Below are 26,629 nucleotides of genomic sequence, written 5' to 3'. Positions count from 1 at the left end.
CCGGCCCATCTATAGTCCATTTGCCGTTATTATGTGTCCCATTGTCAACCTTGTTGATGTGGAAAGTGTATGGTTTTATGATTGTTTTGGACTAACATGGGTCCATTAATAAAATTCAGGTTGTTTGCCAGGGTGGCGACCTTGGGGAACTCCTGTAATTTGCATAAATTCAAGATGGCCACTACAGGTCAGACGATGGGGCTAAGTTTTTAATCGGTCAACAGATAATCCTGTGTAATACCTCTTTTCCATATGATTTTGACATGAGGAATTCAAATTTGGGGTTATTTTTTACGTTCAGGAATAAATAGAGGTTCACATGAAATGTCCATGACTATTTTCTGCTGAAAATTATGCAACACCAATGCAAAAGTGAAGTCGTGAATGGTTCACAACAGTATGTTGATAATTAGAAAGCATACACATTGTCATGTCATCATATTGGACATCTTGGGAACAGAGGACATAGAGCATAGTAGACAACTTACGTATTGTTCATTCCGATTCATTGTACTCGTCCCTTTCCGTATCCTCGTCTCTTTCCACTTCTGCTTTGACACTCCCTTCTTCCACTTCACTTTCACTGTCCTCCACAGTCTTGTGTGGGTTGAAGCACTTGTCACTGCAACCACAAGTGCAGTATCGCGTGCAGGAGATCTTTGCATGGTGACAACTGCAACTTGCAGTACTGCAGGCCTTCCCCTCTGCTTTGCATCCACACTGCACAACATCCATGAGGTCCAAAGGGGCTGGTGGAGTAGCAGAAGTTGCTGGCACCGGGATTCCATCTCTGATGTCCCATCCATATTTTGTAATGTCAAGTTCAGGTGGGGCCTGCTGATCAGCTGATTTTGCAAGTACTGTCTGTAGATGTGCACGCAAAATATGTAGGAAGAGATTGATCTCAGTTGGAGGTAATGCCATGAGCTTGAGGGGCTTGCCAGACTTCCTTGTGTACATATAGTACCTCATCTCACTCATCGTGGTACCTTCTGGCTGACCATACAGGGCACAGAAGAATGTCCGCCCTGCTTCCATGAGCTGTTCATGGCTTGCGTTCAGCTCGCCAAGTGCGGAGTACAAACCAGGGAAGTTGCCAGCTCTCAGTGTCTTCAGGGCTGACACTTTGCCCTTGCCGTATGGGTATGACGTGGTATCTGAGCCAGTGATGTAGTGCATTCCCAAAAGCTGCAGACACTTGGGGCCAAGCTGGTCACAGGTGGTGTTGATATCCCAAATTGCTCCATCCCACCTTTCCATCTGCACTGTGGCCTGGATGTTGCGCTGGTAAACCCAGTAAGCCATCAATACAAAAACATTAGTGTCATCAGAGAGGATACGTATCACTCTTGCATTACATTCAGCAGCCATGAGCAGGTGCGAGATCATTGTAATGTCTGCTTCATCATGGTTGAACGCACCATGGCTACGGCTCTCCACAGTAACTCATTCACCGAAGTTATAGGGACTCAAAACCTTGGACAGCTGCAACTTGTTCTGCTTGTTTTTCAGGATGGCGTCTCGACTAAGCAGGGGTGTGTTTATTGTGAGGTCATAGTTGATGGAACCAATGCCAGCACGCCTCACTCGTTCATGGTCCTTTGCAGAAACATCATAATATTTGTCAAAGACCAAGATCTTCTGACCAGCAATGGTAGACAGCCTTGTCTTGATGGACTCAACTAAGACCGACACAGTTCCCCTGAAAGGCCAGACAATATGATGGAGAAGTTGGCTCGCGTCAACAATGGTAACATCTGGTTGCAGAGGCTGTTGTGCCTGAATACAGAGTTTGTGTGCCAGTGGTGCTTTGTTGCCTTTCCTTAAGCACCCATATTCATCAATCAGTGAGGGGGTACTGCACAGAGCTCAAACTGGAAGATAGGTCCGAGCTCCATTTGTCTTTGCTGTCCAATAGTCAGCAGCCTGAGGAAGATGGGTTCTAGATCAAAGATCGTCTTGTCCCCAATTTTCACTCCTTTCTGCAAGTGCTCCATTGTCTTGATGGGGCATGAGATGGTTGCATGGAATCCACCTGGAAGGGATGCATGGAACTCTGCAACCATTTTCTGACCTATAACCACGGAATCCTCAACATTCACTTCAGCTTCTCAGGGAGCAATTCGACCATTGGCAATGTTGTACAGATGTGGTGAGTGATTCTCAAGAGGATGAGACACATTCGACAATTCAAGTAAAATCCGGCGCCTATCATCTGCATCAAGTTCTCTCCTCTTCTTCCCCTCCTCCTTGTGACGTGGTCCGATTCTTTTATTTTCTGTGATTTACGAAGTCTCTCAATTTTTTGTTTCGATGTGTGAGTGCAGTAGCATCCTTTGTGACATTCTATGCGAACAGCATCACCACCACCATCAACAATGTCCTGTAGTTTTGCACGTAGCTCTTCATCTCGACGGGCTTTGGCACAGGAGATCAATGTCTTGATCCCTTGATCAGCGAATTTATTCAATTCCCCTCCACCATGACACACGGGAAGAATGCACCTTGAATCAGCCATATCTGTAAAAACAAAACAATTAATTAGTAACTCGCATTGATGTCGTATGTGAACGTCCAGTTGTCAGAATAGTGACCTTGTTGTCATTCAAAATGTATCTCACACGGCAAACAATTGTCAGGAACTCGAACATTGACCTCAAATTTACTTCTAATCACAAAAAAAGGTTAAATATCGATTCCTCGTGCCAAGATTAGATGGAAAAGATGTCTCATGTGTAATTTTAAGTTCATTACCTAAAGAGTTATATTTTCAGCCCGGTCGATGACGGCCATCTTGTATTTGCGCAAAAAATAACAGATTTCCCCATGGTTGCCATCCGGGCAACCAAGCTTAATTTTGTCTATGCATGTCTGTGAACAAGAAACCACCATAAAACCATACACTTTTGAGGACAACAAGGTTACTTCTCTGGAAAATAGACTACTATCCTCACCTTACTCAACGATAACATCCTGTTTGAAACAGGCCCATCTGTCCTCACCTTACTCAACGATAACATCCTGTTTGAAACCGGCCCATCTGTCCTCACCTGACTCAAAGATAACATCCTGTTTGAAAGCGGCCCATCTATCCTCACCTTACTCAACGATAACATCCTGTTTGAAACAGGCCCATCTGTCCTCACCTTACTCAACGATAACATCCTGTTTGAAACCGGCCCATCTGTCCTCACCTGACTCAAAGATAACATCCTGTTTGAAAGCGGCCCATCTATCCTCACCTTACTCAACGATAACATCCTGTTTGAAACTGGCCCATCTATCCTCACCTTACTCAACGATAACATCCTGTTTGAAACCGGCCCATCTGTCCTCACCTTACTCAACGACATCATACTGTTTGAAACCGGCACATCTATCCTCACCTTACTCAAAGATAACATCCTGTTTGAAACCGGCCCATCTGTCCTCACCTTACTCAACGATAACATCCTGTTTGAAACCGGCCCATCTGTCCTCACCTTACTCAAAGATAACATCCTGTTTGAAACCGGCCCATCTGTCCTCACCTGACTCAAAGATAACATCCTGTTTGAAACCGGCCCATCTATCCTCACCTTACTCAACGATAACATCCTGTTTGAAACTGGCCCATCTATCCTCACCTTACTCAACGATAACATCCTGTTTGAAACAGGCCCATCTATCCTCACCTTACTCAACTACTTCATACTGTGTGAAACAGGCCCATCTATCCTCACCATACTCAACTACATCATACTGTTTGAAACCGGCACATCTATCCTCACCTTACTCAACTACATCATACTGTGTGAAACCGGCCCATCTATCCTCACCTTACTCAACGATAACATCCTGTTTGAAACAGGCCCATCTGTCCTCACCTTACTCAAAGATAACATCCTGTTTGAAACCGGCCCATCTGTCCTCACCTGACTCAAAGATAACATCCTGTTTGAAACCGGCCCATCTATCCTCACCTTACTCAACTACATCATACTGTTTGAAACCGGCACATCTATCCTCACCTTACTCAACTACATACTGTGTGAAACAGGCCCATCTATCCTCACCTTACTCAACTACTTCATACTGTGTGAAACAGGCCCATCTATCCTCACCATACTCAACTACATCATACTGTTTGAAACCGGCACATCTATCCTCACCTTACTCAACTACATCATACTGTGTGAAACCGGCCCATCTATCCTCACCTTACTCAACGATAACATCCTGTTTGAAACAGGCCCATCTATCCTCACCTTACTCAACTACTTCATACTGTGTGAAACAGGCCCATCTATCCTCACCATACTCAACTACATCATACTGTTTGAAACCGGCACATCTATCCTCACCTTACTCAACTACATCATACTGTGTGAAACCGGCCCATCTATCCTCACCTTACTCAACGATAACATCCTGTTTGAAACAGGCCCATCTATCCTCACCTTACTCAACTACATCATACTGTTTGAAACCGGCACATCTATCCTCACCTTACTCAACTACATACTGTGTGAAACAGGCCCATCTATCCTCACCTTACTCAACTACATCATACTGTTTGAAACCGGCACATCTATCCTCACCTTACTCAACTACATCATACTGTTTGAAACTGGCCCATCTATCCTCACCTTACTCAACGATAACATCCTGTTTGAAACAGGCCCATCCATCCTCACCTTACTCAACTACATCATACTGTTTGAAAGCGGCCCATCTATCCTCACCATACTCAACTACATCATACTGTTTGAAACTGGCCCATCTATCCTCACCTTACTCAACGATAACATCCTGTTTGAAACAGGCCCATCTATCCTCACCTTACTCAACTACTTCATACTGTGTGAAACAGGCCCATCTATCCTCACCATACTCAACTACATCATACTGTTTGAAACCGGCCCATCTATCCTCACCTTACTCAACAATAACATCCTGTTTGAAACCGGCCCATCTGTCCTCACCTTACTCAAAGATAACATCCTGTTTGAAACCGGCCCATCTGTCCTCACCTGACTCAAAGATAACATCCTGTTTGAAACCGGCCCATCTATCCTCACCTTACTCAACGATAACATCCTGTTTGAAACTGGCCCATCTATCCTCACCTTACTCAACTACATCAAACTGTTTGAAACCGGCCCATCTATCCTCACCTTACTCAACTACATACTGTGTGAAACAGGCCCATCTATCCTCACCTTACTCAACTACATCATACTGTTTGAAACCGGCCCATCTATCCTCACCTTACTCAACTACTTCATACTGTGTGAAACAGGCCCATCTATCCTCACCATACTCAACTACATCATACTGTTTGAAACCGGCACATCTATCCTCACCTTACTCAACTACATCATACTGTGTGAAACCGGCCCATCTATCCTCACCTTACTCAACGATAACATCCTGTTTGAAACAGGCCCATCTATCCTCACCTTACTCAACTACATCATACTGTTTGAAACCGGCACATCTATCCTCACCTTACTCAACTACATACTGTGTGAAACAGGCCCATCTATCCTCACCTTACTCAACTACATCATACTGTTTGAAACCGGCACATCTATCCTCACCTTACTCAACTACATCATATTGTTTGAAACCGGCCCATCTATCCTCACCTTACTCAACTACATACTGTGTGAAACAGGCCCATCTATCCTCACCTTACTCAACTACATCATACTGTTTGAAACCGGCACATCTATCCTCACCTTACTCAACTACATCATACTGTTTGAAACTGGCCCATCTATCCTCACCTTACTCAACGATAACATCCTGTTTGAAACAGGCCCATCTATCCTCACCTTACTCAACTACATCATACTGTTTGAAACCGGCCCATCTATCCTCACCATACTCAACTACATCATACTGTTTGAAACTGGCCCATCTATCCTCACCTTACTCAACGATAACATCCTGTTTGAAACAGGCCCATCTATCCTCACCTTACTCAACTACTTCATACTGTGTGAAACAGGCCCATCTATCCTCACCATACTCAACTACATCATACTGTTTGAAACCGGCACATCTATCCTCACCTTACTCAACTACATCATACTGTGTGAAACCAGCCCATCTATCCTCACCTTACTCAACGATAACATCCTGTTTGAAACCGGCCCATCTGTCCTCACCTTACTCAAAGATAACATCCTGTTTGAAACCGGCCCATCTGTCCTCACCTGACTCAAAGATAACATCCTGTTTGAAACCGGCCCATCTATCCTCACCTTACTCAACGATAACATCCTGTTTGAAACTGGCCCATCTATCCTCACCTTACTCAACTACATCATACTGTTTGAAACCGGCCCATCTATCCTCACCTTACTCAACTACATACTGTGTGAAACAGGCCCATCTATCCTCACCTTACTCAACTACATCATACTGTTTGAAACCGGCCCATCTATCCTCACCTTACTCAACTACTTCATACTGTGTGAAACAGGCCCATCTATCCTCACCATACTCAACTACATCATACTGTTTGAAACCGGCACATCTATCCTCACCTTACTCAACTACATCATACTGTGTGAAACCGGCCCATCTATCCTCACCTTACTCAACGATAACATCCTGTTTGAAACAGGCCCATCTATCCTCACCTTACTCAACTACATCATACTGTTTGAAACCGGCACATCTTCCTCACCTTACTCAACTACATACTGTGTGAAACAGGCCCATCTATCCTCACCTTACTCAACTACATCATACTGTTTGAAACCGGCACATCTATCCTCACCTTACTCAACTACATCATACTGTTTGAAACCGGCCCATCTATCCTCACCTTACTCAACTACATACTGTGTGAAACAGGCCCATCAATCCTCACCTTACTCAACTACATCATACTGTTTGAAACCGGCACATCTATCCTCACCTTACTCAACTACATCATACTGTTTGAAACTGGCCCATCTATCCTCACCTTACTCAACGATAACATCCTGTTTGAAACAGGCCCATCTATCCTCACCTTACTCAACTACATCATACTGTTTGAAACCGGCCCATCTATCCTCACCTTACTCAACTACATCATACTGTGTGAAACCAGCCCATCTATCCTCACCTTACTCAAATCTATCATATTGTTTGAAACCAGCCCATCTATCCCCACCTTACTCAACTACATCATCCTTTTTGAAACCAGCCCATCTGTCCTCACCTTACTCAACTACATCATTCTTTTTGAAACCGGCCCATCTGTCCTCACCTTGTGTACTCACCTGAGGCATAAAGTCCGATGGGAGCAAAAATATACACAACGTGAATTGTTTTATGACGATAATAAATCGAATGTAAACGTGGACTCAACCAAACCAGGTCAGGATCATAGGGGAGGGGTGAGTGGAGGGGGGGGGGAGGGGTGGCGATGGACAGTGGACAAAACCATTCCAAAAGCGATACATATCCAAACCATCCCCCCAAATCAACTGAACATAGTGTTGCGGATCCGAGGTGGCGGGATTCTCACCCGGTCCTCGGCGCCACCCTCACCACCACCGTCTCCGAGGTTTATAACGCCGGCCGGTTCAGCAGAGGGCTCGGGTCACGCGCCTTCAATCGCGATACCAACGTAATCCTTTGTGCCTTGCCAGTTGGGGAAATAGAACCCTTGGTTACAGACTAGTTTGTCAGATTCCGAGCGTTTTCTGCCAGTCTGCAACCATTTTTGGTGTTATATGCCAATCAAACGGATCATTCCTCGACACGACACGAATTAATCCATAGCGGCAACTTCATACGGATTAACCAGATTTATTGGGGAACATCGGGGATCACAACACAAGCAAAATTCACGACAATGGTTTTATTAACAATCCTCAACCCGTTCTTAACTAGGGAACCATGGACAAAAGGTTTTGAGGGGGTCGCTACCAAAATATGCCTTAGACAACGTGCAGACAAAGACAGACAGACAAACAGCATGCATGCAAGACAAGACAGAGTACTTGGTGATGTCTCAATGACGAGAGGACAGTGTCAAAAGCACGAATGTCGCTCGCAACAGGCGAATGTCCACGGATTCAAACTCCCGCTCGAACGTGCCATGGCGAAATGGAGGCATCGTACTCTTGCTCCATCAAGGCATCGTGTGCGCACGCTCTCCTCAACGTGTTCTGGCCCCGCGCAATGTCGACGGCATAAGTCCGCCAGATCAACGATGGGCCTCAGCCAATCTCTCTCTAGGTCCAGCGCACAAATCCAGGCCTGGCCTGTGCACCAGACAAGACCAAATCGAGGTTCTGAGCTCCGCAGGCGGATCGACAAACGTGTTCCACCGTTGGTGTGAGCAGGGACCGTCAGAAGCTCCGGCGTCTGCTCTCCTGCCTCCCCGCCTCGAAGCCCGACTTCCGCTTCGTCCTCTCAGTTCCTCTCTCTGTCGAATCACCTTTTCTTTCCTGAGAGTTGATCGCCGATTCGACGTGCAGGCCGCCTCTCAAAGCCGGCTGCCGTCCCTCTCACGGCAGAATCCTCGACGTGTAGGTCGGTTCATCGTCTCTCCCGGCAGATCCAACACTGTGCCTCCTTCCTTCGCTCGCTTCGAAGCCACTCCGAGCACGCCTCGAGAACCCGACTGTTCTTCACACACAATACTCTTTTCCGAAGCCTTCGTTTCTCTCGCTTCAAAGTCACTCCGAGCACGCCTCGAAAACCCGACTGTTTTCCACACACAATCCTCTTTCTCCCCTTCGTTTCTCTCTCGTTTTTGCTCACTTCGACACACGAGGACGCCTTCTCTCTGCGACTCAGTTTTCCAAACAGCGAAACTCAACCGGAACCTGAGGTCTTTGCTTGCCCTGTCGACACACGAGCACGCCTTCTCTCGGTGACGATTTCCACACACTCTACCCTGTTCTCTCTTCTCAGTTTTCTTTTCGTGCCACGAGCACGCCTCTCTCGGCGAAGCCGACCAAAGCCCCTCCCCTTCGTGTCACTTCCTCCCGTTGGCCACACCCTCCCAGCCGACTGGGCGGGGCCTATCATCCATAGAGGGGAGGAAGAAGAGGGGGCCCTTGTTTGACCACCACTGTACGAGCATAACCTTGTTTCACCACCACTGTACGAGCATTTCACCACCACTAACGTCCTTTTTACCAAACAACCTATCTATACATGCATTTAATGGGGGATCTGAGCTAATCTTATATTTAGTAGTCCCATAAGGGACATTTCCGTAACACTACCCCCACCTTTCTCCCGAGGCTCTCCCAAGCCTCCATCTTGGGCAGCCCACGACAATGGCCCTGTCTAACGTACAGCACAGATCTCCCATTTACTCTAACCCACAACATGGGAAGCACTGAACTCCAAAAATCAAAGTGTCACAGTAAGATTGGCATTTAAAACGATATTAGCATCGATATTTCCACTAATGTGGTAATCCACATCATGAGCTGAACCAAAAGCCAGGATTGATGTGGGGGGGGGGGGTGGTAGAGTGTACAATAAGCCAAATTTAATAACATAGATGGATTTAATCCATACCAAAATATATAAAATAATAAGCATTTTATTACTTTAATTTTTTTGCATAAACAAGAAAAAAAACATTCAAAAAAATGTAAAAAACAGACAAGGAATTACAGGGAAATTCTTGTACAGAAAGAGGCCATTCAGCCCATTATGCCAACACCACACCAATACCAAATTTGATAAATCCATCAATACCCCTTCCCTTCAGCCTTTTGACTGCTGCACTGGTACTCATTTCGCCAACCTCGGAAGGATAACAGGCTGAGTCAACCCCCTGGTGTTAATTCAGCAGCCAACGGGGTTTTAACTCAGGAACCTAGGATCCAAACCACCACCCTAACTGCTAAGCCAACACCAGGTAAGTTTGAAGATGGAGGGATGAAATCTCATTTTAAAAAAACCAAACTAGGTAGGATTGACACCACATTACGATGCTCACCTCCACTCATTTGTTCCTCTTTCTTTCCTGCTGGTGGAATCAACTTCCATATTGTTTTCAATCTCATTCTTCCTTCCAGGTCTTCAAGACAGCTGTTCACCACCATCTCAGATCGGTGGTGAATCCCAAACCATGATCTTTTCTTCCCTCCCAAATCCCCACCCTTACAATCTTCTAATTTTCCCTCCTTGGAGTTGCCTTCTGTATCCGTCTTGTCCACCCCATGCATCCTTTGTGTCCATTTTGTCCACTGCATGCATGTTTTGCGTCCTGTTTTTGTCTGTTACGTCCTGCTCTGTTCAGTGTGCTAGGCTCTTCAATGAGCCTCGACCACGCTTTTTCTGGTATTCATCAATGATCTCTCTGAATCTCTGGAAAATCCTCTTTCTCTCTTTGCTGATGACTCCACCCTCTACCATACCATCTGTCATCCCCCAGATCGGCAAGCAGCAGCTTCTTCACTCTCTGCAGATCTGGATAAAATCACAAACTGATCCAACACGTGGAACATGTCTTTCAATCCTGACAAATCTCACACTCTCGCTATGTCTCTCTGAAAGGACCATCTGGAAAACCTCCCATCTACTTTCTCAACAATCCCCTTGAAGTCCTTTCATTCAAGCTTTTGGGTCTCACTGTCTGCCACGATCTTTCCTGGGAAAGCTACATCTCCAAGCTGGCCTTCAAAGCCAGTCGCCGACCGGACATCCTCCGTTGTGCAAAGTTCTTTGGCACACCTACGCTTCTAACCACTTACAAAGTTTTCATTCAGTCTTATGGAGCACTGCTCTCCCCTCTGGGTTAGTGCTCCTGCCTCACACCGAGCTCTACTTCATGCTGTGGAAACCAAGGCTTTTAGGATCATTAGTATCTTCCACGATGAGGCCAAGTCTTTGGGTCTCTCACTCTCTCACTGGAGGCAGGTCGGTGGTCTTTCTGTCTTCTACAATCTCCTCTCTTTGCTCCTAGGAAACTCCAAGCTTCGTTGAGCTGATGTCGAGGATGGCAGCCATTTTGAAAGCCTGCTTAAGGTCAAAGTCGAAGGGGATTTCCATTGTTCTTATAACAATGGTACAATGGGGTGTGCTGTGGGAGTGTGTAGAGCTAAGGTAGTGCAAATCTTTTACCGAAGGTCATACCGTTTTGTTCACCTCGAGGTGAAACGATCAATCATCATCACTCATGGTCCGAAGCTGAAAACACTGATTCATACTTCGAGCTTTGCCCAGCGATGGCACAATAGCTAGAAGCTGGACCCACATTGGCAGATGGATCCGGATTGGCAGCTGGACCAGGAGTGTGGTCCACTAGAGATGAAAGGCCTTGTGTGAACTTGATCGAACAGCAATGTGCCGCATCCCACTTTACTCACCGTGTCACCATGTACGTCCTGCAGGAGGAAAGTAAAAAATTACACCTGTACCAAAATTTACCCATTTGTTTGGGGTTGTGAGGGTGGAGAGGGAGTGGGGCAGTAGGAGAACATTTTTGATTGAGGAAGGGGGTGGTCGTGAGGTTGTTTTGGCCATGGACAACATCGTCGTTTGTATGCAGCACGTTGCTGCGAGTCGCATAATTTCTTGCAGGGGTACTGTAGTGCCGCTGATGCAGTTCCCCCTGTAAGTTGGCACAGGAATTTGTAATTTGTCAGCACGCCAGCAAGAACTTGCCTTCTCTTAGTGAAAGACAAGGTGAGATATTTTACATTCACCAACGACCAGTGCTGGCTGATGAGTCTTCAAACTTAAGTTCCAACTGAAGGATGGCACACACAGTGATGCCTCACCCGCCATGCAAAACAACAGGGTGATAGTTTATCGCTAGATTAAGATTTGAACTCAGCCAAGAGAAGCTAAGAGGCAAGTGTGAATACCTGTAAGGCCTACAGTTGAGGTTATCCTTCGAATCCCCACTGTGGGGATAGGAGAGTAGTTTTAATCAGCAGTTGGAAAACGGGGTGTTGGATAATAGTTTTGATAGGGCAGTAGGTCATAGTATTTATCTGGGGGGGGGAGGGGTAGAATAAACTTTGATAGCGAAAAGGCATGGGTGGGAGAGGATAGAGTCCTTATATACTCAGAGTAGCGACATGGCGAGTCTTGGAAATTTCTGGTCACGCGAGTCATGGGCGCCATTTTGTATCCTTCGATCGTTCATTGAATGAGCACACGATAGCTTGTCATTCTTTTTAAATGACACGACACTGTGCTATTGGATGTACCAATCGAACAGAGAAGGGTTTTCAAAATGCACATGTTTCCCTGCAGATGGACGCCAGAAGGAAAACAGATTTGGGAAAATAAAGTTATGGAGATGGAAACCGTCGTTTCTGTGCCAGGTAAGTTGTCGCCCCATGCGTGTACATGTACGTGTGGTGCTGTTATCATATTGTAGTTGGCAGTTGGGTATAACTGGTAAAAAGGCATAAATCATCATCAAAACATCTATAGACAATTATTTTTGACATTTCAAGAACATCTCATCATCATCTTATCTGTCCTCTTCGGGCTAAGTGGCCCGTAAGGCTGTAATGCATACTCTCCAGTCTGCCCTGTTTCTGGCTCTCAGCTTGGCTTCATCCCATGATCTCCATCCTATCTCTTTTGTTTCTTTTCCACTGTTCTCCTCCAGATTGTACTTGGACGTCCCACTTTCCTTCTTCCTTCCATGACAATGCTGTCAAGCAGTTGTCATCATCTTCCATTCTAAGCACGTGCGCAATCCATTTCCATCTCCTGATCTTCACTTCATCACCGATCTTCATTACTTTGGTTCTTTTGAGTAATTATTCGTTTGATACGATGTATGGCCATATGATTTTTGAAATCCTTTGCAGACATTTGAACATAAATATGTCAAGTTTCCGATTGTCCCCTTCATTTATCTTACAAGCCTCACATCCATACGATAGTACTGATTTGATAAGTGAGTTAAACAGTCTGAATTTGGTTTTTAATCTAAAAATGCTTGAGCTCCATAATTGCTGAGTTTTATGAAGGATACCATAAGCTTTAGAAATTCTGTTCCTAATATCCTCTTCCCCTCCTCCTTGTTTGTTGACGATGGCCACGAGATAGGTGTGCTTATCAACTTAATTTGGATGCTGGTCTCCAATTTGAATTCTGTTGTTGCTTTTACTATTTATCCTCAAAACCTCTGTTTTCTTCTTGTTTATTTTGAGTCCAGTTTTTGATTCAAATCGATTCATTTTGTTACTTTTGTTTGCGTGTGTTGGTCGCGAGATGACAAAAGGGCAATGTCATCAACAAAGTCGCACCTAATCCCGGTGTTGTTGCCATCTGTTGTCTTCCTCCTTATCCAGTGTAATACTAGCAAGAATATAAAACCGGACATTACATCTTCTTGCTTCACTCCTGTTTTTACCATGAACCACTCTGATTCCTCTCCCTCCTCAAGCACTCCACATTCACTGTCCTCATATAATATCTGTACCATTGTGATTATTTCGCTGGAGATTCCATAACTAGCCATGATCTTCCAAAGGCTTTCTTGGTGCATGGAGTCAGGTTTTTTTTTCAAAGTCCACAAAAGTAATATAATGGGTTGCTGTCACTCTGCTAACTGCTCAATTATGTTGCACAAAATAAAGATTTTTCTCAACTGTGTTTCTACCTCTTCTAAAACCCACTTATTCATCCCTCAACTTGTTGTCAACCCCATCTCTAATTCTGTCTGTCAGCACTCTTCCAATTACTTGACTTAGAATGGATGTTAAAGTAATTCTTCTCCAATTTCCACATTCTGTAAGATCACCTTTCTTTGGTATTTTGACAATAAACCCCTGCTTCCACACTTTAGGTCCTTCCTCTTTGTCCCAAATTGCTCTGACCAAGTTGTCAAGCCAGTCCTCTGTTGTGTGCATGTCCACTTTCAGTAAATCTGCTGTAATTCCATCCTTGCCTCCAGATTTACCATTCTTCATCTTCTTTATTGCTGTTCTGTTTGTCTGTTCCTCCTCACAGAACGGCAATATGTGTATTAATTAGATCAGACCTTTTTGGAACCCTCAGGCCCTGGAAGACCCCAAATACCCTTTAGTTAGACCCTTTGCTATCCTAACACCATTTAAGACCCCCGATACCCTTCAGATCCCTAAGATCCTTTAGACCCTTGAGAACCATCAGACGCACAAGATACTTAAGACCCAGTTAAACCCTACAGATCCTTTAGAACCCTAAGACCCTGGAGATCCCTTAGAACCCTAAGATCCCATCGACCCCATTGCACCCTTTAGAATCCTTCGAACTCTCAGACCCTTTAGAACCCCAAGGACCCTGAGACTCCTTTCTAGCCTTTCAACATTTTAATACCCTGGAGACCCCTTTGGCATTTAGACCCTTTAGACCCCTTTCAGATGGAACCAACCCCACTCCAAGATAACCACCACAACTCTCAACTCCATATCTCCAACTCCAACACACTGGCATAGCCGCCATATACTCCAGTGGGTGTGGACGCACACACACACACACACACACACACACACACACACACACACACACACACACACACACACACACACACACACACACACACACACACACACACACACACACACACACACACACACACACACACACACACACACACACATGCATACACGCATGTACGCTTACGAAAATCGAGACCAAATCCATGTGCCCCCATTTCAGACTTAGTTCAACGGGGGCTAATAATACTCGTACTACTACAATTAATCCCACCTTCTTGTGTGGTTGACAGAGTGGGAAATTTCACAAAAAGTCTTTCACAAAACAGCTGCTCTGTACTGGAGCCAATTTGGGCAGGAATTTGAAATTTGTTGAGGGTGCCAGCAATAACACATAATCTTGAATGGATTGTTGTTGGGATGCATTTGAATATTTAACATCCACCACTTAATGCTAGCAGATGGTTCCCCAGCTTAACCTATATCCGAAGGGTATTGCACTCTGTGATGCAACTCGCTTCATGTGAAGCAACAATCCAAAATATTGTTCCAACAAAAACCAACAATTCAACTCACTTGATGCGAACAAACAAATCCAAAAATTCAAGAATGAAACCGAAACTAGACAGCTCAAAGGTGAGTGTGCTGCCTCCACACCATTGTGAGACTGTCACCAGACGTGCTGGTGTGGATACCTGGTCCATCTTCCGACTAATGTCCTTGAAACTGCCACCTCATTTAATGGCGAGGCTTTCATCTGCTGTGCTCCAGTCTCTCTGCAGACGTGGGGCATTCTAGGATTTTCTTATGGAAGTTAAACAACAAACAGTTACTTTCAAAACTATTTTGCCATCTTGTACTTGTTGATACCTGGCCAAACTTTTAATTATTGCCCCCATCTCACAGAAATGGAGTAAAAGGGGGTGGGGTAGTGAGGGGATGACATCAGCAGCATCATAACATCTCCAGAAATGATGTAAGCCCAACGCTGGGGGCTGCATGTTGATGAATGAATGAATGTCATTCTGTAATATTGTAGTTCCTCGTAACTATACAAAATTAATTAATTGGTGTATCATGTTTCACTTTATGTTTTGTGTGCTTGTTGATACATGTGACCTGAATGTTTCACCAAACACATCAAAAACACGGTGAGTTCGAGTCACATTTCCATAAGTCGAATCTCCAAATAGAAATTCTTGATAGCACGTCATTGGTAGGAAATTCTGTGCTGACCACTCACTGTCCTTCCAAGGTGAGACATTCTCAGTGGGTTATTACATGACGCGCAAGCTGTGCAACACGATTCTCGGAATTTTTGACCAGCGTTCAACGCACACGTTGTGGTTTAAATATTTTTACAACAACAAAAGTTAATGATGAGAAAGTTTGGTGGGGAAAACATATTTCATGTTATGGCGAGTAATCTCCCCTGTTTCCAGCAGGGGGCAGTAATACACTTGCACTGTGCCATGTTGACACGTGAAAATCATGTCTTCTCCCTACCAGAGGTGTTGCCAGCTTCCAATAAGATTCGGGATTCAGGGCTCGGGCCCCTACAAATTTCAGATCCCCCCACCTCCGGTAAACCATTTAGCACAGCTGCACGTGTAGAAAAACAGGCTAATCATTATAAAGTGGCCTATCATAGCCAAAGGGTTAAAATAGATTCGGGGCACAGCAAAAAACATTTGGGGCATGTGTCCCATGGGCCAGAGCCAAGTGATGCACCTACTCCCCACCCTCATAGATGGGGGGGGGCAAGGGGGTTTATTTTACGACCTGACCTGACCCTTTTTTATTGGGTACCCCAAGCACGTACAGTGGACTGCAAAAGTATTCATCCCCTCCAAAGTTTTCACATTTTGATGCTTCCTGAACTTATTTCATGATGCTTTCAAATCAAACGATATATATTCGAAACAAACTACTCCAAAGTGATAAAGCTAAAAAAAAAATGGAAATATAATGGAAATAAGTTATATTAACAGAGAAAAATCACATTATTAATCAGTTACATAAGCATTCAAACCCTTCTCCTAATTAACCCGAAATAACTTCAGGAGAAAACATTTGTTTTAAAGGATACAAAACAAGTGTAATAGGTTTCACCTGTATGTAATCAGTGGTTTAACTTAAAAATTGAGCTTCCCCACTTATCTAAGGAGTTTTAAGGAGCAACTCACTTGGTGAATCAACAAGGCAAACTTGAAGACCAAGGATCTTTCCAAAGAAGTCAGACATAAAGCGGTGGAGAAACCCCGTTCAGGAGAGGGTTATAAGAAGATTTCAAAGTCCCTCATTATCCCCTTTTAGTACGATGAAATCCATCATTAAGAAATGGAAGACGTAACCATCCAGATTCTACCCAGATCAGGTCGTCCATCCAAACTCAGCAGCCGGACAAGCAGGAAACTGGTTGGGGAGGTCGCGGTAAATCCAACAATGACTTTCAAAGATCGCTCTATGTCTGAGATGGGTGTCCGTGTTCATCAATCAACAATATCCCATTCCCTTCAAAAGGCTGGCCTTTATGAACAGGTGGCAAGAAAGAAGCCATTACTGAAAAAACACATCTAAAAGCTCATATGGAGTTTGCAGGGGGGGATCATTTTAATGATACTGCAGGCATGTGGAGAAAAGTTTTGTGATCAGTTTTCAACATTGAACTGTTTGATTTAAATTCAAAGCGTTACGTTTGGTGCAAGCCGAACACTGCACATCACCCAGTCAACACCATCCATACTGCCAATCATGGTGGTGGCGGCATCATGTTATGGAGCTGCTTTTCATCAGTAGGGACTGCTGCCAAGTTTGTCAGAATGGAAGGGACAATGGATGGTGCAAAGTACAGGAGAATCCTTGATGAAAATCTGATTGATTCAGCCATTAATCTGAAACTGGGACAGAGATTCACACTTCCTCAGGACAATGATCCAAAGCACAAAGATAAAGCCACATTGGAGTGGCTGAATAAGAAGTTAATAAATGTTCTTGAGTGGTCCAGTGGAAGTCCTGACTTGAACCCAATTGAACATTTATGGAGAGACTTGAAGATTGCAGTCCATCGACGATCCCCATCAAACGTGGCAGAACTCAAGAAATTTTCACGTGAACAATGGGCAAAGATTTCACCATCTCACTGTGCAAAGCTGGTAGAAACCTACCCCAAAACACTCCGAGCTGTCATTGCTGTAAAAGGTGCTTCCACCAAGTACTGACCTGGGGTATGAATATTTTTACAACCAGTGAGTTTTGATTTGTACTTGTTTTTTTCTGGTATTCCTGACATGTAACCTCCTTCAACGATAACGATGTTTAGTTTGATCTCTTCAGTTATTAATAAAAAAGTTCATTTGGAACAATAGTTTCTACATAATTCGTAATTCATCGAAATGTGGCGTTATTGGTGAGGGGTGAATACTGCAGGCCACTGCATGCAACATTTGGTGTTGATTTTTGATTCTCCAGGGTATCCCAAAAGTAGTGTAGTGATCTGTCTGTGGGCTCACTGCGCTTGAACAATTCAATATCCATTTGTAAAGAACCATTCAAAAATTTCAGCACTTTGTTGATCTGTTCATCAGGCCACCTCGCTCTTTGGGGTATTGATGCGTATCCTGGGTAACTTCACTGGGGTCAGAAGCCGCCATGTTTTTTAACCTTTGACTCAGCCTATCATCTTGGGGTCGGCATCATGAGTACCAGCTTGCTGGGATGATTGAGCCATTCGATTATCCTGTGTCGGCGTGGTGACCCATCCAGGATTGTGCCTAATAGCCCAGTAGACTGCTTATGCAGCACCAACGCTCTACACAGAGTATGATCCCAATGGATTTAGATTGGATTTTTAGCCTGCTCAACCATGCCTTGAATAGGAACAGGTCGCAACGATTTCTTCACGACAAAGTTGTTGTTTTCACTTTCCTTACTCATATTATCGAATGCCTGTTCATCATAGCTACGAATCGCTGGGTACATTGCAATGCTTATAAACGCCCAGAGATTCCAGCATTCGTGGCTTTATTTCATTTCTGCACACACTCTAACCTCGAGAATCTCTTAACCTAAGCCGAATTACAAAATTTAAGCTCCAGAACTGAACTTAGCAGCAGTTCCGACTCCTAAAAAAAGTGTTCATTTGTCTAATTTGGACATAGTTTGGACATTCGGACATAGCTATCACTTGCCAAGCCAGCTGTTCTTATCAACCATTTAATGCAGTGCTTGCTTGAGTGCTTAAGCCGCTTGCTGGTGCTCTACAGTCGACGGTGGTGCAGTTTGTGGCCCGATCGGGATGTACAGTCGGCAGTTGCTACAAAGTACAGATACATATATGGGTATACAGATGACCCTCGTATAACGCATGTTATGATAATGTGTTTTCACTACAGCGTGGATTTAATTCAACAATAACAACAACAGCAACAACCGTACTACATCATTCTGAGCAAATTGTTCACTCACTGCGGATGCTTTTGCCGTGCAACGTCATTCTGAGTGAGTTGTTCATGCTCCGTCATCGTGAGCAAGTTGTTGGTTCTCCGTCATCCTGAGCGAGTTGTCCGTGCTCCGTCATCCTGAGCGAGTTGTTCATCCGTCGTCCTGAGCAAGTTGTTCGTTCGTCGTCCTGAGAACATTTTCGTGCTCTGTCATTCTGAGCGAGTTGTTCCTGGTCAGTCATTCTGTTAGTTCTTCTTGCTCTATTATTCTGAGCGAGTTGTTTGTGCTCTGTCATGCTGAACGAGTCATTCGTGATGAACACGATCCTGACTGTATGAGAAGTCCCAAGATGTGGAGGGAGATGGAGAATGTTATGAAATGTTACAAGGAGGTCTACAAACAAAAAATGAAGGCAGCCACTCAAGACTCCATTACGAGGTTCTTTAAAATAATCCCAAGCGAATTGGCCTCCATTTCATCTTCTGAGCCTTCAACCTCAACTGAACAGCCTGCCACACCTGAATATGCCTGCCACAAGCAATATGTACTGTGTCCAACCTAAATCATGGCAACACTTAGGAAAAAGTAATTCATTTTAATGTTTTTATTTGTTATATGTTTTATTTACGCATTGTCTGCTGCTTTTTTGCCCTTCCTTGCTCCCCGACCCTTCCTCACTCCCTCACACTTCCTTGCTTCCTCACTCCCACACCCCTCCTCGGTCTCCCTACCTCCTCATTCCTCCACCCCGTCTATCCCCCTTCTTTTCTCTCCCCTCCCTTAGTATACCCGTAGTCCGGATGGTAGTTAGCTCTGGACTTGTCCGGACAGTAACTATGTCCGGACGGACCCTCCCATCATGCTGCCTTCTCTTGCCCTCTCCACATACTGCCTTACCATTCCACCCCCCTCCTCGCTCCCTTCCTCCTTCCTCACTCACCACCCCACCTTGATCTCCTTCCCTCCTCTCTCCCTCCTCGTCCTCCCCTCAAGCTACCCTCCCTCCCCTTGTGCTGCCTTTGCTTTCCGCACCCTCCTCCTTCCTCACTCCCTCACCCCTCCTTACTCACTCCCCCACCCCTCCCCGGTCTCCCTACCTCCTCGTTCCTCCACCCCCCCTCTCTCCCGCTATTTTTCTCTCCCCTCCCTTAGTATACCCGTAGTGCAGACGATAGTTAGCTCTGGATTTATCCGGACAGTAGCTATGTCCGGACGGACCCTCCCCTCATGCTGCCTTCCCATTCCGCACCAACCTCGCTCCCTTCCTCCTTCCTCACTCCCCCATCCCTCCTCACTCACCCACCCCACCTTGATCTCCTTCCCTCCTCAATCCCCTTCCCTCTTCTCTCCCTCCACTTCCTCCTCTTCCTCCCCTCCCTCCCCTCATGCTACCCTCCCTCCTCTCCCATCCTTCTTACATCCCCCTTAATATTCCCATCAGCGAAGCAATGGGTTGTATTTGCAAGCATATATCTAATATATAAAGCTCTTTCTCACCACCGACTGACTCACTGACTCCCCGGCTGATGTTAAAGATCAGTAACTTCCAAGTCACGTAGAAGGCTGAAATTTTGCATGCCGATGGACATCAAAGCAGATACAATGAAAAATTTCACAGAATCGTCAGACAACATCCATAAATGAAATAAATGAAAAAAGTATTAAAGAAATGCAGGTGGGTGAACCTAAACAATGGGGAAGCATGGGAATTTTGTGTGCCGATGGACATCAAAGTCGCTACACCAGGAAAAATCACAGAACCGTTGGAAAACACCTGTAAATGAAAATATAAATAAATGAAAAAAAAACAAAAAAACAAGAAAATAAATAAATGAAAAATGAAATGCAGTTGAGTGACCTGAGACAATGGGGAAGCATGTTTCGATCTATATACACGAGTACACACAGAGAATTGGTTTATTTTGTCATAAGCAAATACCACCTGTCGCTTTGCTGAGGGGAACACTGAGACAGGGAGGGGGGAGGGGGGAAGACGGGGGTGATATAGAGGGGTGGAGGGAGAGTGAGGAGATAGAGGGGGAAAGAGATAGGTGGGAGGGAGAGTGAGTAAGGAGGGAGAGGGGAGTGAGGAGAGAGGGAGGGTGAGGAAGGGGGTGGGGTTAGGAAAGACAGTGTGAGGTGAGGGGAAGGGAAGGCAGACATGTGGTGGAGCATTAATTACGATTCATACTGTCTCATCAAAATTATTCTGCAGAGAATAACAATGAAGATGAAAACAACATAATGTCTGAAATCCATTTTCTACCGATCATACTATAAATACCGTCCAGAGACAAGCACCACCTGGACATGTGTGGAGATAAACACAGTCAAGAAGCAAACACCGACCGGACGCTTCCGGAGGCAAGCTGTCCAGAGACAAACAACGCTCAGACACGTCTGGAGACAAAATCGCATCCAGACATAAACACCGCCCGGACGTAAACTCCTGTCCAGACATAAACACCACCTGGACACATCCGGAGACAAACTCCCATCCGGACACGTCCGGTGACAAATTCCCATCCGGGCATGTCCATTGACAAACTCCCATCCGGACACGTCTGGAGACAAACCCCGCCTGGACAAAACCACCATGTAGACACAAATGGAGATACGCGCCCGGAGATAAACTCCCGTCCAGACAGAAACACCGCCCAGATACGTTCGGAGACATCTCCATGTGTTTATAAGCATTGCAATATACCCAGGGATTCATAGCTACGATGAACAGGCAATCAATAATTTGTGAAGAAAATGAAAAAAAGAAACTTTATCGTGAAGAAATAGTTGTGGTCTGTTCCAAATCAGAGCATGGTTGAGCAGGCCAAAAAAACATGGCGGTTTCAAATCCCAGCGAGATTACCCAGGAAACGCCAGAAGACCCCAGACAGCGAGGGGGCCGAGGATCGCATGATGAGGGATATAATTAAATAAGGCGGTTAATTATCTTCAAAAGGGATGTTTTAATTAAACAAAACAGCTAATTTTCACTCTTGCACTTGCTTGGAGTTTTCGTCGTATGCATGCAAAGTTTCAGGCTGCTCGGTTTTATGGTTTTGGAGTTATTGAGGAGAAACACTGACAAACACACACAAACAACACACTCCACACACTCCACACACTCCACACACTCCACACACTCCACACACTCCACACACTCCACACACTCCACACACTCCACACACTCCACACGCTCCGCACACTCCACACACTCGACACACTCCACACAATCCCCCACACTCCACACACTCCACCACACTCCACACACTCCACACACTCAACACACTCAACACACTCAACACACTCAACACACTCAACACACTCAACACACTCCACACACTCCACACACTCCACACACTCAACACACTCAACACACTACACACACACACACACACACACACACACACACACACACACACACACACACACACACACACACACACACACACACACACACACACACACACACACACACACACACACACACACACAACACACACACATTGCCTTTTATTAGTGTAGATAGTACTCGTCTGGGTACCTGGCCCTGCATGGGAGAAAAACCTGCATTATGTTTCCGGCACATGTTGGACATTGAAATCATATGGAGTTTTTGTCTTCGTGTTGGTGCGATTTTCCCAGCAGTGGTTTTGGGATGTGTTGGACATCGAAAACATATGGAGTTGTTGTCCTTATGGTGGTTAGCTATTCCTGGTGGTGATTTCTGAATGTGTTGGACATTGAAAACGTACGGAGTTATTGCCCTCATGTTGGTGAGGTTGTCCCAGCAGTGATTTCGGGGATGTGTTGGACATTGAAAACGTAAGGAGTTATTGGTCTCATGGTGATTACCTTTTGCCTGCCGGCCAGTAGCAGCACCAACTGACCCCACTTCCCAATATACAATTTATAGCAGCCTTTGGTGGCCTCAACACGGACGTCAAGCTCAACATCAAGTGTGGTAGCTTAAAAACCTTGTCTAGATTCAGTTCGGCCGTGAAAGAGTAACGCACAAACCCTTGAAAATATTTATAACATAGGATCTCCTATACCAATTCCTCTAACATAAATGAGCAAGAGGGCAGAGTGCATCATTCATCTGCTGCAATTTACATACTACATGCGATAAACAAGCTAACACAAAAGAAAAACGATAAAAGTACAATTCATTAAAACTGTACAGCCAAAGAAGAGTTTCTAGCACGTGTACATCACGTTGCTACCTTCGGTGCCACCTTCGTATTTAATGCAGCGACGCATCAATCGCTGCCTGCAAGTCTCGCTTCGCTTGCTCCAAGTTGATTCCACCTTATGTCGAAAGCAAAAGGTCAAGGTCTTGGTGTTTGGATGGTATTTCTCTAACCACCTTTCTTTCCAGGATAAGCTTGTGTGCTCAAGTTCCACCAGGCACGGTTGTGTGAAAAATGACACCCTGTAATGAACGGCATTATTAAACACGACTCAAATCATTCACAGCTCCCAAACTTGTCTTTACAGAACCCGCTAATTATTCTGATATCAAAGAACGCCTTCAACGTCTGAAGGCAGCATCCGCAATTAAAATTGAAAATTTTAAAACAAACCAGAGGCCATTTTCAATTTCCTATAACAATAGAAAATCAAACCGTATAAATCTGTCCATTATTTTGGTCCCAATTTTGTCCTTTTGTTATTCATATATTTTTTCCGATTAATTTAGGAATAGACAGGGATTTTAAATGCAAACCAGGTTTAACTTTTCCAGTGTCTATCACATTATCATAATTGAAATTTTTTTTTTTTTTACAAGCTGACAAATATCTGTGTTGCTACAAAAAGAAAAGACTAATGCATGTTCAAGTCTGACAAAATGTATCTGGTGGAGTAAGGTGAATACATTGGTATATACACATAATAATAATAATAATAATAATAATAATAATAATAATAATAATCAAACAACTCAGGAATCAAGTTCAATTCACTGTCCGTAAAACTGCTCTCCTTCTGCTGCAGGTTAACATACCAAGATGGTATGCATTATGCAATTTTGACAATTTCTTTAAAATCATAATTGTACGACATGATGGGCTGAATTTACAAATTCGCTTCGAGCGAACGTCTTGCCAACATACACCTAAGCCTTAAACGCTCACAAAACCTCGTACGCGCACAGCTAATCGCGCGACTAGATAGCAATTTACGAATGGAGATAAACAGCCGATTAGCTGTGCGCATCGAAACAGCCGATTGGCGTGTGAAGCACTGCCCGTTTCTCCAACATCCAATTGAAATGATGCACTTGCATAAAATTGCAACACCGCAGGCAATTATTGGAGCGGATTCAGCGCATTGCTCCTCATCGTAGGTTGATCCAGGTCATCTTGCACGAGATTCAGCAGACAAATAAATGATTCCTTCGAAAGTCTGTAACTCCAGACAAATTTGATATTGTTATACATCTCCAGGAGATTGCATCTGATTGCATCTATCCTCGAAGATTGTTAATGCACGTCGGCAAACTGCCCCATTCCTATCCTCCCCTGCCTCCTCTCGAGCTAATTCAAGCATTCCAACCACATCCATAGTTACCGTCACATGTAAACAACCAATTTATAAGCCATGCAAGTCTTGTATGTCACTTTACTGGAGCTATTCTCTGCAGACTACCTCACATGGCAAGTGACTCATATTTTGCGGGTTTGACCCGTTTTCATTCTTTAAACCCATGGACCCGTTTTAGTCTCGTTGAAAGCTGTATTGGATGGAAAGTAGGAACAATTTTAAAAATGCAATGTTTAACTTCCATTCCACTCGTGTGGACTCACACACACAGTGACAGAACTGTAGCGATCTCTATTCGATATGCAAAGTACCACTCTAGTCTGACTCGATATGCTGGGTGACATCATGAGTTTTACCCAACTCACTAATTCCTTCAATACTCATCTGTACACATCGTCACTTCCTCTCGTCTGCCATTTGTTGTCACCCCGAATCAATCAGTCAGCCTATTTGCTTTCCAATTCGCTCATCGACTTATTGCTGTGATATTTATCGGTGCTTTGAAGTATTTTGAAAGGTAGGATATGATTCGGATAGTTTTCATTCATATTCAGGGTGTCCACAAATTATCGTTCCAACTTCAAACTTAATAAAAAACAAGTGAAATCCTTCAATACAGCACGTGTGGTGAAGCAAATGAGTACACTAATGTTAAAATATGCAATTTATGCTTTTTCAGTTGAAAACAATTAAAAAGCGTACTTAATATTTGAAATGTAAATATCTTGTTATTATTGTGATATGCACCTTTATATATAACAGAAGGAATGAAATCGTTCGATACAGCGTAGCAGGAGGCCGCAAAAGAATGATAGCATAAGAAGAACTTAGCTTTCAGCATTCGGCGATCGGCGCGAAATGCGATGGTGGGCGGAAATGATGTCTTTCGGCGCGAAATGTGATGGTGGGCGGAAATGACATCTTTCGCTCATTCGTACATGAGAGGGGCGCGTTTCTTGGTTTTTTTCCCGTCAAGCAATTAATGAAATGGTTTCACATATATAACACATTAGTTTCACAAATTTCCAGTGAAATACTCGGGTATTTCCGTCAATTCTCGCTATTTACATCTAGGTGACGCACTGCATCTACCGGACGGCCGTCATTGGCTGTCTTGAGGCACGTGGGGGGGGGCACAGGGGACACCGGAGACGTGGTAGACACCGGGGACATTTCAAACTCGATGCAATTGTATACAGCGCACGCGCTGTAAAAACATAGTGGCAATACCCCTGGGCGCTCACCTGGTGGCGGCTGGATAAGCTAACCAGGGAACCACTGGTAGCCCTGGATGACCCACAAAATATGTAACGGAGAGAAAGTAAATACTTATGGATATTTGTTTTTAACGGCATGAGCCTGGTGTTGGCGCAGTGGTTAGGGCAGCGGCTTGGGATCCAAAAGGTCCTGAGTTCAAGCCCCGTTGGGCCACTGAATTAATACACCAGGGGGTTGACTCAGCCTGTCATCCTTCCGAGGTCGGCAAAATGAGTACCAGTGTACTGGGCCGGTGTATACCCCGGTTAAAATAGGTGTACCATATCCCTGTGTCGTAAGAGGCGACCAGGGTTGCGTCAGGAAGGGCATCCGGCGTAAAACATGTGCCAAATCACGATGCGGATCATACGGATGATCCGCTGTGGCGACCCCGAACGGGAGCAGCCGAAAGAAGAAGAAGAAGAAGAAGAAGATTTGTTTTTAACGGCATCAGCAAACTTTGGTACATCATGGGTTATGAAGGTTGTGGTCAAGTTTCATCGAAATTGTGTGTGTAGTTTTGGAGAAGAAAATGAAATACATATTTTGGGGGCACCCCCTTACACCACCATAGAGCCAGATTTTTCTGAAGTCATGAACAAACTTTGGTATAGCATGGGTGATGAAGGTTGTGGTGAGGTCTCAGCGGAATTGTGTGTGTGTAGTTTCGCAGAGGAAAGCAAATACATATTTTGGTGGGCACCCCACCCCCCCCCTTCCATCCTCATAGAGCCTGATTTCTTTCATGTCATGAACAAACTTTGGAACATACAATGGTGGTGAATGTTGTGGTCAAGTTTCAACGAAATTGTATGTGTAGTTTCAGAGAAGAAGTGGAAAGTATTTGTGCATGGACGGATGGACGGACTGACAGACGGACAATGCGCTTTGCCCCCCCCCACCACCCCGGCCCCCAGCCCAGGTGTCTGCAGGGCTCACATGGTCCACAATCAACCCACTTCTGATTAATCTACCTAAAT

The 26,629-nt window shown here is 44.7% G+C and overlaps 1 protein-coding gene and 1 long non-coding RNA gene across 3 annotated transcripts in view; one reads left to right on the top strand and one right to left on the bottom strand.

Annotated features, from left to right (window-relative positions):
- The window catches only part of LOC147022569 (uncharacterized), a 37,263-nt gene extending 23,685 nt beyond the window's left edge, over positions 1-13,578 (top strand). The window contains exons 2-3 of the long non-coding RNA XR_015059791.1: positions 12,220-12,290; positions 12,584-13,578. This is a non-coding gene — a long non-coding RNA (uncharacterized LOC147022569). The remainder of the gene's footprint in view (positions 1-12,219; positions 12,291-12,583) is intronic.
- Positions 215-25,790, bottom strand: LOC147022568 (uncharacterized). Of its 2 annotated transcripts, none has more exons than XM_085887285.1 (2): positions 23,072-23,705; positions 215-2,520 (listed from the first exon to the last, which is right to left on the bottom strand). In XM_085887285.1, exon 2 carries the CDS (start codon positions 1,387-1,389, stop codon positions 496-498), a length of 894 nt encoding a protein of 297 aa, XP_085743411.1. In that variant the 5' UTR covers positions 1,390-2,520; positions 23,072-23,705; the 3' UTR covers positions 215-495. The 2 variants fall into 2 exon arrangements, 1 of the variants encoding a protein (XP_085743411.1); XR_015059790.1 differs by lacking the exon at positions 215-2,520 and adding an exon at positions 10,130-11,342 and having other exon boundaries at positions 23,072-25,790.
- Between the last annotated feature and the right edge of the window lie 839 nt (positions 25,791-26,629).

Source organism: Eptatretus burgeri, chromosome 7 (genome assembly GCF_056783735.1).
Source record: "Eptatretus burgeri isolate ZD-2024b chromosome 7, Ebu_testis_v1, whole genome shotgun sequence".
Lineage (NCBI taxonomy): Eukaryota > Metazoa > Chordata > Myxini > Myxiniformes > Myxinidae > Eptatretus > Eptatretus burgeri.
This window is presented reverse-complemented; position numbering and strand designations above follow the sequence as displayed.

Excerpts from the sequence above, each read along its gene's own strand:
- LOC147022568 (XM_085887285.1), bottom strand. The coding sequence starts at position 1,389 with ATGATCTCGCACCTGCTCATGGCTGCTGAATGTAATGCAAGAGTGATA.